The sequence below is a fragment of the Halichoerus grypus genome, chromosome 12 (genome assembly GCF_964656455.1).
Source record: "Halichoerus grypus chromosome 12, mHalGry1.hap1.1, whole genome shotgun sequence".
Lineage (NCBI taxonomy): Eukaryota > Metazoa > Chordata > Mammalia > Carnivora > Phocidae > Halichoerus > Halichoerus grypus.
In genome coordinates this window covers 17,590,846-17,605,925 of record NC_135723.1, presented here as the reverse complement: position 1 = coordinate 17,605,925, position 15,080 = coordinate 17,590,846, and the positions used below count along the sequence as shown (strand labels likewise).

The 15,080-nt window shown below is 45.3% G+C and overlaps 1 protein-coding gene across 1 annotated transcript in view; it reads right to left on the bottom strand.

Annotated features, from left to right (window-relative positions):
• The window catches only part of LAMB4 (laminin subunit beta 4), a 116,713-nt gene that overhangs the window by 43,762 nt on the left and 57,871 nt on the right, over positions 1 to 15,080 (bottom strand). The window contains exons 17-19 of the mRNA XM_078059872.1: positions 5,013 to 5,198; positions 3,485 to 3,600; positions 2,551 to 2,671 (exon numbers count right to left, since the gene is read on the bottom strand). Of these exons, the coding sequence (XP_077915998.1) occupies positions 2,551 to 2,671; positions 3,485 to 3,600; positions 5,013 to 5,198 (423 nt within the window). The remainder of the gene's footprint in view (positions 1 to 2,550; positions 2,672 to 3,484; positions 3,601 to 5,012; positions 5,199 to 15,080) is intronic.

Below are 15,080 nucleotides of genomic sequence, written 5' to 3'. Positions count from 1 at the left end.
ATAAACTACTATAAATAAAATTATAAATAGTGAATATAAAATATTCAGGATATGGATTTAAGATGAGGAGTATCTTGGCTCTTACAAATTTGAGTTTCATGACTATCATTATAATAATAAAATCTCTTCATGATGTATCAATTCCTTAATTTCTTCCTCTTCCTTTCTCTACTCTGCGTGGGTTCCCAACTTTTAGCTTTTTCCCCCTAAATTAAATCTGTTGGATTTGATTTTCTTTCTTTGTAACTCATGTGTTGGTCTGTGAGTGCAGTTCTATTTGAAGTTCCTGGGCAGAGAATAGGACCTAACATGGGTAGGGAAATCACGATAGTTTAAACTCTCATTCAAGAGTTTATTTCTACTTTCCACTTCATTTCTACTGTAATATGGTAGAACCTCACCACAATATCAGACGGCCCTCCAGGTGCAAGATTTAGACCATCTTTGGGTAAGGTTGCCAGATAAAATACAAATCATCCAGTTGAAACTGAATTTTGGAAAAGCAATGAATAATTTTTTACTATGTCTCATCCAGCATTCAAGGGCAATATTTTGGACATATTTATACAATATTCAAATCTGAGTGTCCCGTTTCTTCTCTCCTTCTTTCCTTCCTCCCTTCCTCCCTCCTTCCCTTGCTCCTCCCCTCCCTCCCTGCTTCCTTCTTTCCTTCTCTCCTTCTTTCCTTCCTTCCTTCCCTCCCTCCCTCCCTCCCTCCCTCCTTGTTTTCTAAATTTTGCAATCCTATCTCTGGTAAAATAATCTTATATAATGGCTTTTTCTAGATGTTACAATACCTGAACTTGTTGAATAAATTCCAAGATACACCTGCCTCATACTGAGTTCTATAGTAGATGATGAAACAGCAAAGTTCCAGGTTATAAATTTAAAATGTTCAATGCTTCAAAATTAAACTTTAAAAGACACAATTCATGAAATATGGACATACAACTAATTAAAGCAGGGATTGTCAAGCTTCCTATAAAATGCTAGACAGTAAATATTTTTGGCTTTGTGGGTCATAAGGCCTCTGTGGCAAGTACTCAGCTCTGCCTTTGTAGCTTGAAAACAGTGGTAGATAATATATAAACAACTGGCCAGGGGCGCCTGGGGCGCTCAGTCAGTTAAGTGTCCGACTCTTGGTTCCGGCTCAGGTCATGGTCTCAGGGTCGTGAGATGGAGCCCCGTGTCAGGCTCTGTGCTGAGTGCAGAGTCTTCTTGGATTCTCTCTTCCTCTCTGTCTGCCCCTCCTCCCACAAAAATAAATAAATCTTTAAAAAACTGGCCATAGGTGTGTTCAAATAAAACCTTGTAAGACAGTAGTTTGCCAATTAAATCATGATATTAGAAGATTCTCACAAATACTTTATTTTTTTTTTTTTAAGATTTTATTTATTTATTTTGAGAAAGAGAGAGTGAGTGAGAGAGAGAGAGAGAGCATAAGCAAGGGGGAGGGGCAGAGGGAGAGGAAGAAGCAGACTCGCCACCAAGCAGGGAGCCCAACGCTGGCTGGACCCCAGGATCCCGGGATCATGACCTGAGCCAAAGGCCGAAGGCAGACGCTTAACCGACTGAGCCTCTCAGGCACCCCTCTCACGAATATTTTAAAAATGCAGCTGTAACAAATGAATTTGATTTTTATCCACAAAATTACTTTAAAAAAATTCCACACAATTCTATACAATTCTGCTGAAGGTGGAATGAACCCGATACTTTCACATATTTCTGATGATCGTGAGAGTTAATTGGAGAATACTTCCCAGAAATTAATTTGACAGGCTATTTCAAGAGCCATAAACCTTGACGAGTAGGGAATAGATACTGGTAAGTGAAGGCTTAAATTTCCTCAGTGCCCAAACTCTGCCCAGGGACTAGCCTGGGCCTGAAGTTCTGTACAGAGTGAGAGGTTTGGAAGGAATATCTGTGGCCCAGCTTTGTGGGGGAAAGGTGTTGAAAGAAGTCATTTGAGGAAATATTATGCATCGTTCCTAAAAATGATAAGACTACATAAGCACCATAAGAAAATGCTTATGATATAACGGGAACTAAAAAATATCTGTCTATGTATGAGTGCTCTGATCACAGCAATATAAAAACACAGTATGTATAGAGCAGAACTTACAAGATGCTGACAATTAAAGTGGTAGAATTTCTCCCCCAACTTTCTGCAATGCCAGGACGCCGTGGTGGCTCAGGGTGGGGGCTCTGGCATCAGGGAGTCTGGCTCTGATGGCAGACTCCTCTCTCACTGGCTCTGTGACCCTGTGCTTCTGTCGTCTATAAAATGGGGACAACAACAGTGCCTCCCTCACAGAGTTGTCATGAAGACTAAACAATAGAATAGGTAAAACACTTCAAACTGTTGCTGGTGCGTGCTGTTCTGTAAGGTTTGCCATTGGTCATAGGTGACGTTTATAGAGAATCGGTGATTTTTCTAATGGAACAAACTCATTTATACTTCTAAAGAAACATTGCACCATGCAGTCTAAAAGCAGAATGATAATGGGGCTCAGTTTGGAAGGCAGCACGCCGTTGCTCCGGGATACTTACCGAATCAACCAGGATGTGCGAATAAGCGTGGGACCCTCCTTCCAAAGGCTGGGAAAAATAGACATCTATGAAATATTGTACATCTGGTTCTAAACAGATGGGTGTGGGAAGCAGCACGATTCTGTATGAAGAGAAATAAAGCAACAATTCAGTGACAAAGTACAGTCATATAACCTAAGTGGCCAGGGTATTTGGTGGTATCCCACCCGCGCGGACGTGGGTTTGACCGTGGGGTAGAGGCCAGGTCTAGACCGGTTCAGGCGCGTTGGGTGGATAGCAAATTCACTCTCAGATTCTCTCTGTGGCTCTTGCATAGGACTGTGCCAAATAGCAAAGCTTAGGAACTATTAGCCATGGGTTGTCATGACTGCTCTGGGAAAAGGATAGAACAAATGTCCTTCATCCTTTCTACCATGCTAATCTCAACAGGGTCTCTTGTTTTATTTTGCCACAAATCTCTGATGCAAAATTAGTGGCCTCAGAGTTAGTAGCTTTTTTTTTACCTGACAGACTCTCAGCTGTTGAGATAATGCCAGCTAAATATTTGACTCTTACTCTTGTATCATTTCACTTTCTTACCTTTCCAGGCCATGTGGGGAAAGGGAAAGGAAATTTCCAGACTGAGAATCAGGAGATCGGGGCTAGAATCCTGGTTCTGCAATATGTTAGCTATGAGACTGGGCAGGTCTCCAAGTATTCTCAGTCTCAATTCCCTCCTCGCCTGATGAAGAGAAAGTCTACCTCAGTGAGTTGTTAACAAGATAAAATACGATCTTAAATGTGAAGTTTAGTGTAGCCCACAGCAAGCACTTAATAAATGTCACCATCTCCTTTAATGCACCTCTTCCCCTGCTTAGTTCTTTGATACAAATTACTGATAGATGAACAAAATTCTAAGAAGACTTCCGTGTTTGAGGACAGGTCCCAAGCATACCTGGAAGCCGCTGGTAAAGGGAAAGATGGAGGCCGTGGCCATGGACTCTTGCGTGGACAGTGCTCACTCCCTCCAAGGGGGTTAATCAGGACCTGGACAGTCCAGTCGGCTGTGGGCTAGGCGGACAGGACATAAAAAACACATCCTTGTGAGGATGCAGGTACAACACATGTATAGTACATGCTAATCAAGGACAGCACTTGGACTCGAATCCACGACCCCCAGCCCTCTCGGAAAATGGAATTTACGAGCGACGTCTGAGAGGCTCACTCTCAGCTCTAACTCACTGGGGTCTGAATGGTGAGCCAGGTAGACCCAAGAATATTGTTTCTGGCCGTAACTCTAGTTCATGGGCTGGAAAAGCCCTGGCGCTCCTGACAGGCCTCGTCTTTAACCTCTGTCTCCCAGAGAGTCAATTAATGTACCTGTCCCTGTATTACAGAACAAAAATGGAAATTTGGAATCCTTCACAAAAGCTTATATCCTTTTTTTCATGCTATTGCATAAATACTATTATATAAATATATCATTACATAGATTTTGTTATGTAATATTTGATGATTATATTGCTAAATCTATTTATATGTGTCTAAATATGCATATATATTTATAGTACATGCTAATCAGCTATACTCTGAAAGCCATGCAATTTGGAAATGCTTTTTAAAGATGCCACAGATGTGTCCTCTCTATGGAAAAATTAAAATATATATCATATTTTTAATGATTCATCATACTCCCCAGGTCCAAGTTCACTGAAGTCCCTTGGCTTTCATTTATAAGTGAGCAATAGAGAATTATGTCATATCAAGAGTTTCCAAGTGGATCAGCAGTTCTGCTCATACAACATAACATGAACATTTCCAGAATGTGGTCCCCAGAGGAAACCTGGGGGCTCTGAGACCATCCCAGCCTTATAAAATATTTTTCAGGGGAAATGGTCTGTGGGGTTTCAGATTATCAAAGAAAAGATTATGCAGAGAAAAGGTTAGGGGCTACCACTCTAGATGGAGTGTTTTTCTGATTTGGTTTCTATTCTGCCTTAGATATTTCTCAAAAGGCAGGGAGAGGACGCAAGAGGAGCTGTCTGCCTTTAGTTTTTTTCTTGTTTCAGGGTAAATTCCAAGTGCAAAATAAATGCCTCTTCTGCGTGAATCTGAATCTCTGCACATAGGTTAGCTTATTAAATTTTTAGAAAATTTTTAGAAAAAAGTCCCAGGAGGGCAGAATTTGTGTTAGTTTAGTTTTTCATTGTTCTTATACAAACATTCCATTACCACTTCCTTAGACCCTGTACCTTAGATATATAACTTCAAATTCAGCTTCTCTCCACGGAATAAAGCATGTATGCCTCTGGTTTATTATTTTAATATTGCTAGGAAATTCTTTGATTTCTAATGCTCTCCAGATGTTCTACTTTTTGCAAATCATTTTCTGATGACCCTAATCTAGCAAGACTGGAATGGAAACTCGTAGTTCGAGAATGCACTTCAGTCAGCCCTTTACCCCTGAAAAAGAAGTTGGATACCTGAGTTTCGTAGCGAAGGGCAATGGTGAAGTTCATGGGAAAGGAAATGTTGTTGATGGCAAATCTCAAGCCAGCCCCACGGAGAACCCTGGCAAATCCAGGTCCAGTCCACGCAACAAGGGTCCCAGGAACCGGTTCTCGGAAAACAACGTGAAGGGCAGGCACCTGGCCAAAAGTCACTGAGCCCTAAAATTGGAGAGGAATGCACACAGCTTTGCCTAGAGTCCAGTCCTGGAAGAACTCAGAAAAAAAAAAAAAAGTACGTATTTCTTGATGTGTATATGATCCATCTGAGTCACAGATAAATTATCCCAGCCAGGATCCGGTCCAGAATGCAGCTGAGGATAATGTGCTGAATCAGCAGCTTTCAGAACATATGTTACGGTATAGAATGATTGATTTGAAAGCAATGTCACTGGAAACCACTTTAAGATTTTTTTTTTTTTTTAATTTGACAGAGAGACACAGTGAGAGAGGGAATAAAGCAGGGGGAGTGGGAGAGGGAGAAGCAGGCTACCCGCTGAGCAGGGAGCCCAATGCGGGGCTCAATCCCAGGACCCTGGGATCATGACCTGAGCCGGAGGCAGACACTTAACGACTGAGCCATCCAGGCGCCCCTGGAAACCACTTTAAACTTAAGTACCCCACGTGCTAATGAATTGAACGAATTCCACACTGATGACCTTGGGTTTTCTCAGATCTGACTGTGGAACTCTGGCCAAAATATGGAGGGAAAGAAAATATTCCCATGCTTACTTCATGGACTTTGTCTAATTATGCATGACACTGAGAAAACCCACATGGATTTATTTTTTTGGATATTTCTTCCGTGCAAATATGAGGCATGCTCTTCTATCTGCGTGCAGGCATAGAAGAATAAAACTTGTAACACACTTGATTAATTAGCCTCGCTGATGGTCTCTCTACTGGCTGTCAGCCTGGGGCCATCTGGATCCTGTAGATAATACTTGAATGACTTTTGCATCTGCCTCCCCCGGCTCGCAGCCTCTACCAGAACTCTGCCTCTTGTGGCTTCTTGCCTGCATCACTACAACAGTGCCTCGGCCGCTCTCCCGTCCTTTCCCTAGCCCAATGCGCAGGGTCCACTGCGGCCAGTAAGTGCTCCACACTCTTTCCAACCGCCAACAGAATCACACCCAAATTACTTCATCTGGAGTTCAAGTTGCTCTGCGATCGACCCCAAGCTCCTCTTTATCTGGTAAGAGTTTGACTAGTAACAATTCATCGCCAGTCCCTGCGTTAGGAATGCAAAGATGAATAGCACAGAGTCCTTGCTGCGGAAGAGTTTAGAATCTTGCATTGGAAACCAAAATGTAAATAAGAAACTGTATCAACCAGATTAGGTCCCAACGGACAGATCTATGTAAACGTGTCTATATACCCTCACAACTGCCATAGACACTGCAGATGCCCCTCGGGGATCCCCTTACCTGGTTGGCGCACCCACCCCCGAGTTGCTGTGTATGTGGCTTCTAAGGGCTCACAGTTGCCTCCTTCTCCAGAGAATTGCCCTCCTAAACACCTCCTCCCCACCTCCAGCCCAGCCCCCGGGGTAGCTGCGGCCAATGGCTTCTTAATACAAGGGTATAAAAAGCTGACCCTGGCTTCTCAGCCGACAGGACAACTTTGTCTGAGGTTTATGCTTCTGAGCTCCTTCGTGGATCAATCCAAAGTTTGTTTTACCTGAGACCACATCTTACTCTTTCCCCTTGTCTTGTTTCTGTCTTTCTCTTATGGAATTTTCCCGAATTTTCCTTAATAAATCACATGCACCTGAATCCAGTCTTGGGCTCTGTTTCTAGGGCACTTGACCTGAGACAGTCAGTGCCAGACCGTTTCCCTAGAAACGTGCTAGCACGTTCCCTAGGCATGCTAGAATGGATCTAAAATGCAAGACCAGAAGCAGACTCCCAGATGCAATTGGGAGGAGGATCGTTTTGGGTTCAGCTGGCAATGAGGACCCCTGTGTGTAACGTGCATCGAGGGTCCCTGGACCGTGGTTACCAGAGCAAGTGCTAAAGCTGTCACCTGTGGAGAACTGGGACAGGATAGAGCGGGGAGGGGGCGCCCACTGGATATTTCTGGCACCAAGAGATGTGGGGGAGCCATAATGATAAGGACTGTGGACTGTGGAAATGGGGGTAGTTGTTGAATGCCACCGAAGCTTCGATGAGAGATGACAGGCTCAGGGCGATCACCTAGGAATTCCAAGCCCAGTGTGAGAATCCGAGGCCTCCCTGGAGGTATTTACGGACTCCTCTCCTTTAGCTAGATGGCAGGAAGAGCTGAAGTCCAGGCACGGGACTTAGTTATAAGACTTGCGGAACTTCAGAGAAGCCTGAGTTCTCAGCCAAGGTAAGTCACCTATGACAAAGTCAAGCCCCTCACAGGGAAGAAGAGGGCTTTTAAGACATGGGCGATGCACACGAGAACCTTGAACCCTGAGGTTCCCCTGAGCGCTCTCGGACTACAGAAGTAATCCACTCACTCTTGCTGGAAAATAGGGCCCCTCCACTCCACCCCTGCCACATTTGAGGACAATGCAGAAACCTCAAATGATGCAGGTGTCTTGGAAGAAAATGTGTACCTTCCTCAGGACCTGCCTATACTATCCCTCCTGACCACTTGCCTGATAATTAGGGTCAAGTTTCAGCATGATCTGACTGGGAAAGGGCTGGATCTCTGAGAGGGACCTGGCTAACATAGACCAGTAGCAACTGGGAAAGAATGGCTGACTATGGGTCCTGAGGTTGCTAGACCAACGAGGCAGGATATGAAACTGGATAAAGAGAGTTTGTTGATTTGGGGCCACCAGCAATGTAGGACTTAATAGCCTGGCAAGAGCCCTGGAATCTTGGGAGATGGATCCAATATATTGCTGGAACAGCTCTTGGAAGCTTGGCAAAAGCTGTGGCCCTGAGGAAAGGAAGCAGAGGTTCCAGAACAGCTGTATCAGGCTGTGGAGGAAGGGATTCAAGGCTCAGAGTAGTAGGCGTGCTAGAATGGATCTAAAATGCAAGACCAGAAAACACACCAACTGATTATGTTCCTTGAAGGCCTAGAGGACACTCTATATATCAAGACAGTAAGTAATGAGCTGGTGAGAAGGGCACCAGCATCACTGAAAAGCTGAGTGTTGAGTAACCTCTGTAGCCTGGTAGGATACATCATTACAAAACTGAGCTCCTTCGTATCACTGTGGAGGACAGAATCACAGACTACCAAAGGCTGGGTATCACTTAACTCTCAAAAGCAAGATGGGTACAATTATTAAAGTGGGCAGCAAGGTTGGAGTAGGAGACAAGGGGGCCTGACCCGTAGGAATCTTCAATGGAGATGATTAATAGAACATGGTGTTCCTTGGAGCAAGAGAGATGAGCAGACAACAAAGGTATTGCTTCATATATATAATCAAAAGCGATCCAGTATGAGTTAGCAAAAGGCTGAGGTCAGCTGCCCCCATGGAAAGACATGATGCTTTGTCAAGTTCCTAGATCTGAGCCACTTCTCAGATCCAGAACCCGGTGACTGAAAAGAGGCCAGATCCCAATGAAGAAAGACTCTTCAACACCCTGGCAAGTGTAAACCAGGTACCCAAAGTGCCATCATGGTCCCCTTGTTAGAAGAGGGGCATATAAAGGAGAGGTAATATATGGAGTCCTGGCCTAAGTTCTTTTTGCAATGCGTTCACTGCACTTATGAACCACCCATTGATTACTTCCTCCAATTCCTGAGTATGTAATTGGCACAGACCTGCTTAGCAGTGGACATTGACTCTTTGACCTGTGAGGTAACATAAGAGGTCTTATAGTAGGAAATGCCAAGTAAAAGCTTGTGAAATGCCCATCCGCCTCCACTTTCTCCCCACCAAGCCAATACAGTAAATACAAAACAATATTGCAAATCAGCAGTATCCTCAAAGTACCACTCTCAGGACTTGGTGGTGGTTCCCATCATATCCTCATCACAAACTTAACACAAACCTAACCAGCTGGTAGCCCCACTTGCAGCTGTTGTGCTTGCTGGAGTATCTTTACCAGAGCAGATGAACACCACCTTCATATATGATACACAGCTACTGAAACGCAAAATGTGTTCTTCTCCATCCCCATACAGAAGAAGGAACAGAAGCAATTTGTGTTGACTTGGGCTGAGCAGCAGTGTGTATTCAGTCTTGCCCCAAGGCCATTCACATTCTCCCACTCTCTACGACAGTATAGCCCAAAAGGGTTTGAACCATCCAGATATTCCACAAAATAGCACACTGATTTCCTATATTAAAGGACAGTGAAGTTGGGTCCCTTAGTCCAAGGCAATGTTATGCGGTCTCCCATAGAGAGAATCAGACATTCTGTGGCCTTGGTCAGCACCACTGTCTGAGGGCTCACAGAGTGTCTGATTCACCAGTGAGGGAAAACAGAATACCTCCTCAGCTCAAGGGACCCACTTCGCAGCAAAAGAAATAGAGCAGCAGTCATGTGACTTTGAGATCCCCTGCTCCTACACAAACCAAACTGTCCAGAAGATGCTAACCTCAGATGGGGGGTGGAATGGGGTCTCTCAAAGATGCATCAGCTTCAGCTAGCTTGGAAATGACACCCTGTGAGGCGGGACAGTGGTCTTCTGGAGGTTGTTTACTCCTTAGGGCGAAGGCCTTATGTAATGCAGTGTCCCCAACAGGGAGAAAACATGGGTTTGGAAATCAAGTAGGAGTAGCCAAGCTCACTGTCACTGACGGTGATCATGGGAATTTGGGCTTCTTGTGCTTACGACTTTAGGCTCTGTGGGTTTCGATGTCTTGATTCTTGGGCAGGAACAAAGAACTCCACTAAACTTAAAGCTATGGCTGCTGCATGGTCACTCAGGCTCCTCATGCCAGTAGACCAGGAGGCCCGGGAAGAAATGACCATAACTGGAAGGGCTGATGCTGTACAGTCAGGACGTGAGGAATATGCATGGCACTGAGGGGCCCACTAAGACACCCTTGGCGCTGCCCTACATGTAGCCTGATGAGACCATGGAAACCAGGGGCTCAGACCCTGGAGGGATGAGGGCCTAGGTCATCCTACCCAACAGAAGTGCTAGTTGAGGATGAGGGGAATCTAGAATGGGTGGCAAGGAGGGGGAAGATAGTATCATTTACAACCTTGGGACCAACTGTCACAGCTGAAGGTTGCAGTTTGTCCCACTAATCTCCTTTTGTAAATCTCCCCAGGAATGGTGATCAATGAGAATCCTGGAGAACCTGTGCTTGCATGGAATGAACTTAATGTAAGAAGCAAATGAGCATGGTCAGCTTCATAGGTGTGCAACACGTGTACTTGCAGAGGGTCCCACACTCAGAAGGGCCCCATGTTTGGTTTCATGCTCTGCTGTCACCATCTTGAAATAATAATTTTATCTTTGAAGTTGTTTTGTAAGTTGATGTCTCTTGGGATAATGGAGGGCACATGTGAGCAGAAGAGATATGCCCACCATGTGCTTGCTTGCTTGCTCCCATTTGCAAATAGCTCACATGATGCCGGTGAGCATAGCATTCGAGTGGATCTACTATGTGCATGCGTTCAAGGAGACTAAGAGTGTGTACAAGGTAAATGTGTTACATTTATGACTGAGTAAGCAGGGTGCTGACAGCTCCAGGAAGCCAGGCTTTCTGTTCCAACCAGAACTTGCTTTGAAAGCAGAAAGGCGGCAAAGGCATTCTAAGAAAGACATTATTCATGTGGCTTCCCTGTATCAGCCAGCTGCTTACACCGAAGGATGCCTAGGAAGAATAAAAGATAAGGTGACTCCCGGGTGCCCTTTTTGCAGCCCTCCCTTACTCATTAGTACGCTGAAGGTAGGGAGTGTTGGCGGGACACAAACCGAGAAGTGGAACGAAAACTAAGTTGAGTTAGTTTTGTGCAGCGTTCCATTGTTCTGGGAAGAACAAGATACAGATGCAAATGTGACTACAAAATACAAACTGTGTAATTTCAGTGATTACACAGGAGCCAAATGCTCTTATGTTTGCAGTGAAAACTGGCATCGCATGACATAAAGATGAATGGCCCAATTCACGCTAATAATTTAACTTTTTAATATTCCTTTTTGGGGCACCTAGGTGGCTCAGTCATTAAGCATCTGCCTTCAGCTCAGGGTCCTGGGATCGAGCCCCACATCGGGCTCCCTGCTCCGCAGGACGCCTGCTTCTCCCTCTCCCACTCCCTCTGCTTGTGTTCCCTCTCTTGCTATCTCTCTCTCTGTCAAATAAATAAATAAAATCTTTAAAAAAAATATTCCTTTTCTTCAAGTGACATTAAACAGCAAATAAAAAACCACTAACAAGTCACAAGAGAGACTACAGAAGAAACTAAGAAGCTGGATATTTCAGTACCTTCAATGTTCTTTTTCCCTGATTTCCGAACAAATGGCCATGCTTGGGAGTCTGAGCACTCAAGGAGCTGATGCTTCCGTGCACTGCCCTTTGCTGGGCCGCTCTCCCCAGCTACCAGCTGCTGTGACTGTTGTTTGCTGTCTCACACAGCTCCCTTCTCTTGAGAATTGTCCTTGGCTGGGAGCTCCCACGAGGGAGGCTGCCTGCACCTGCCCTGGCCGCCCGCAACAATGACTGACCGATGAACACAACAGGCCTGCCCTTGGGCCTCCATGGGGGCAATTCTGTTGTGCCGTTTATGCTTCCGACCTTGCCCAGGGGCCAGGCCAAGGCTAGACTCTGCCCTAGACGCGTCCTTGCCTTGCTTTCCCCTCCCTGCCTCCTGCCCTTGCTCCCCATACAGCCTTCTCCTGATGAGCGTCCCCCCAGTAAAGCACGTGCACCCGAATCTCTGCTGTCATGTCTGTTTCGGGGGAACCCAACCCAAGACAGCGACTCAGCCCACACATACGCATGTATAGAAAACTGATACAAAATTTTCACCAAAAAAAAATGCCCTTGTTTTGTATTGTTCTGTTGCACCAAGCTGGCCCAGCCAATTGATTTCGCTTTGAAAATTACTGATCTGTGGGACCCCAGAGACGGAAACAATGAACAATGTCCAGATGGCAGGGTAGGGAATGTCAGAGGAAGATAAATCTGCGTTGGGCCTTCAGGGATGAGTAGAAGTTTTACACATCAATCATACAGAGGTGGTTGTTTCAGGCAAGAGTCAGGAGAATAGTCTGTGGAAGCTCAGAGCTGTGTTTCTCGAAATGCAGTCAGGGACCAGCTGTATCAGAATCACCTCGGGGTGCTTGGCCGATTTCCTGACCGGTCCCAGATGCCCTGATTCAGCATCTTGAGGGGAAGGCTCGGAATCTGCATTCTGAATGAACTCCCCAGGCAATACTGACAGTAAAATTTGAGGTTCACTGAGCTGCGCCGCAGAGAGCCAGGGGAGGGGAGGAGCCACTCATCCCCCACTCTTCTCTTTCAGATGGACTCAGAATGAGAAGTCCAGAGAGTCAGAGAAGGCTCCATGGGCATGCGGTGTGGGAACAGAAACCAGAGAAAGAGCGAGGCCGCCATACTGGTGTGCATGGACCCGGGAGGAAGAACACCGGCCAGGAAGCCTTCTCTGCTCCTCTCCGCTGGAGATGAGAGTCCCTATCACATTACGTGCACCTCTTCTATGAGACTCACCCCACCCGGCCACCATTAGTTGTTTGTATACATGGCTCATTTCCACAACAACAATCTCAAGGGCAGGCTTCATGCCTACATATTTTTCTTATTGATCCAAGCATTTCATTCACTCAAGGAGGTCTCTTATATGGAAGGAACTGACTTAGGTGTTAGGTTCGTGAACAAGACAGCGAGCGGCTGATTTCATTTGCTTTCTAACACGCCCATCACGCATTACACACATGGGAACACTCAGTGAGTAAAGATCCCAGTGTATGAATGAACGAACAAATGAATGGGCCTAAAATACCCCCAACTTTGGCTAATATAGTTGGATGGCTACAAGGTCCTCAGGTCTCCTTGGGCCATCTGAAGCCATCGGAGGTGGGATCCCGTGGAGGGGGCATCATCCTGCACTCAGGCCAGCACTGGCCGACTCCCACGGCCTGGTTCCAGGGCATAGCCATGCACTATCCCCAGGGATATCCACATGTCCTTTTCCCTCCAATGAGGGGGAGAACCATTCCTCAGCACTGTACCTTTCTTTACTAAAATAACAAAAAATTGTGAATTCATAATACCTGACTCTCGAACTCCAGAATCCAGCTTTCCAGAAACTTCTGTCTTGAAAGAAAGAAAGCTACTAAGGTTTTGCCCAGAGGCTCTAATTACTTTGAGCTTGTGTCCTCCTTTCGTCTATCCCATCCTTGACGACACTGGGAGCTTACATGGCCTGAGCACTTACCCGGGCCCCACACAGTTCTGAGGGCAGTCCTGGGTTGTTCGCTTACGGCAGGACAGACAACGGCCACGAAGAAATGGTTTACCTTATTCCACTCGTCAGCATGTACACTCTGCTTCTGATTGCTCTTCAGTATTATATTGCCTTTGTCAACTACGAAATCGCTCCCTTGTTGCTGGAAGTACACATCACATGTAGGCAGAGCTGTGGCTGATATCTTAACAAGAAAAGAAATGACAGTGTAAGCAACCTACGAAAGTTCCAATTATACCACGGGGCAAGAGTTTCAGATTATCCGATAATTTAAAGGTAATCCCGAGCCTCATTTCATAGCCTCAGGGAGGAGTTATGAAGCAGTTTATAATTTTCTGTTCCTCTGTGAAAATGGGAAATTTTTGGTAGTCCGATGAGCATGTATTTGGTTTTCTTTTTCTTTTTTTTTTTTTTTTAAAGATTTTATTTATTTATTTGACAGAGAGAGACCAGCGCGAGAGGGAACACAAGCAGGGGGAGGGGGGGAGGGAGAAGCAGGCTTCCCGCAGAGCAGGGAGCCCGATGCGGGGCTCGATCCCAGGACCCTGGGATCATGACCTGAGCCGAAGGCAGACGCTTAACGACTGAGCCACCCAGGCGCCCCTGGTTTTCTTTTTAAAGGATGCTGTGTACCGGTAAAATTTGAAACTGGGGAAACATTTATTTTTATCTATTAGTTTTATGGTATTAAAAAAAAAAGCACAAATGTTATGTTTTTAATGTGAAATCTCAAGAAGAAAGTTGTAGAAAATCAACAACAGACATGGTGGCGAGGCAGATTTATTAGCTTATTGTCACTCTGGCCACTCCCTAGACCAATTCCTGGCAGTTCTCACAGTTTGTGGGATTTGGCCTTTTGGGTTCCCACGAGAGGTTCGAGCAGGAGAGCCAAATCCCAGCAGTCAAACTGAAGCAGAGGAATTGCATTCATGCAGCTCCAGTTTCCTTAAAATCCTGGCCTCGCAGGCTTCTCTTTGCTACCATGTCCTCAGCGGTGACCCAGTCAGAATCTCCAATTGCTTGTTTCCAGATTGTCGCTGGACTCTGGACATGGGTGTTTCCTTGGTTGATGTTTCATTGTTGGTGTTACAAACATGATTTTTAATTTCACAGGTGCCCTGGTTGTTCGTCACGAGCGCGCAGCCCTAGGGTCAGCTGTGTGGCCTGCTTCCGGAACTCTCTTACTCCAGTGTTTACTGCTCTGATTCTCAGCCACACTCTCTGACCAGCTGCCCGACCTCTGTGATGAGGACCCGTGGACAGGCTACCCTGGATTATGCCAATTTGTCCTCTTTTTTTTTTTTCTCTTACCAATTGAGTTCGTGTAACACAAAATTAGAGACTATTTTATTAATTTTACACAGACAGTATAATACAGAATTAGCTTTATACTATACTGTATTAAATTCTATACTATGTTAAATTCAATCAACATTAACTTTTTGTGGCCACAGGTCATTTCTATAAGAAAACAGACCAGTGCTTCCCAAACTGCCTATGAATCACCTAGGGATCTTGTTAACAGGTAGACATGATTCAATAGGTGTGAGGTGGGGTCAGAGATTCTCCAAGTGCAGTGAACTCACAGGCAATACCAATCTTGTTGGTCTATAGACATTTTGAGTTGCAAGGATATTGCCACAGACTGAATGTTTGTGTCCCTGCAAAA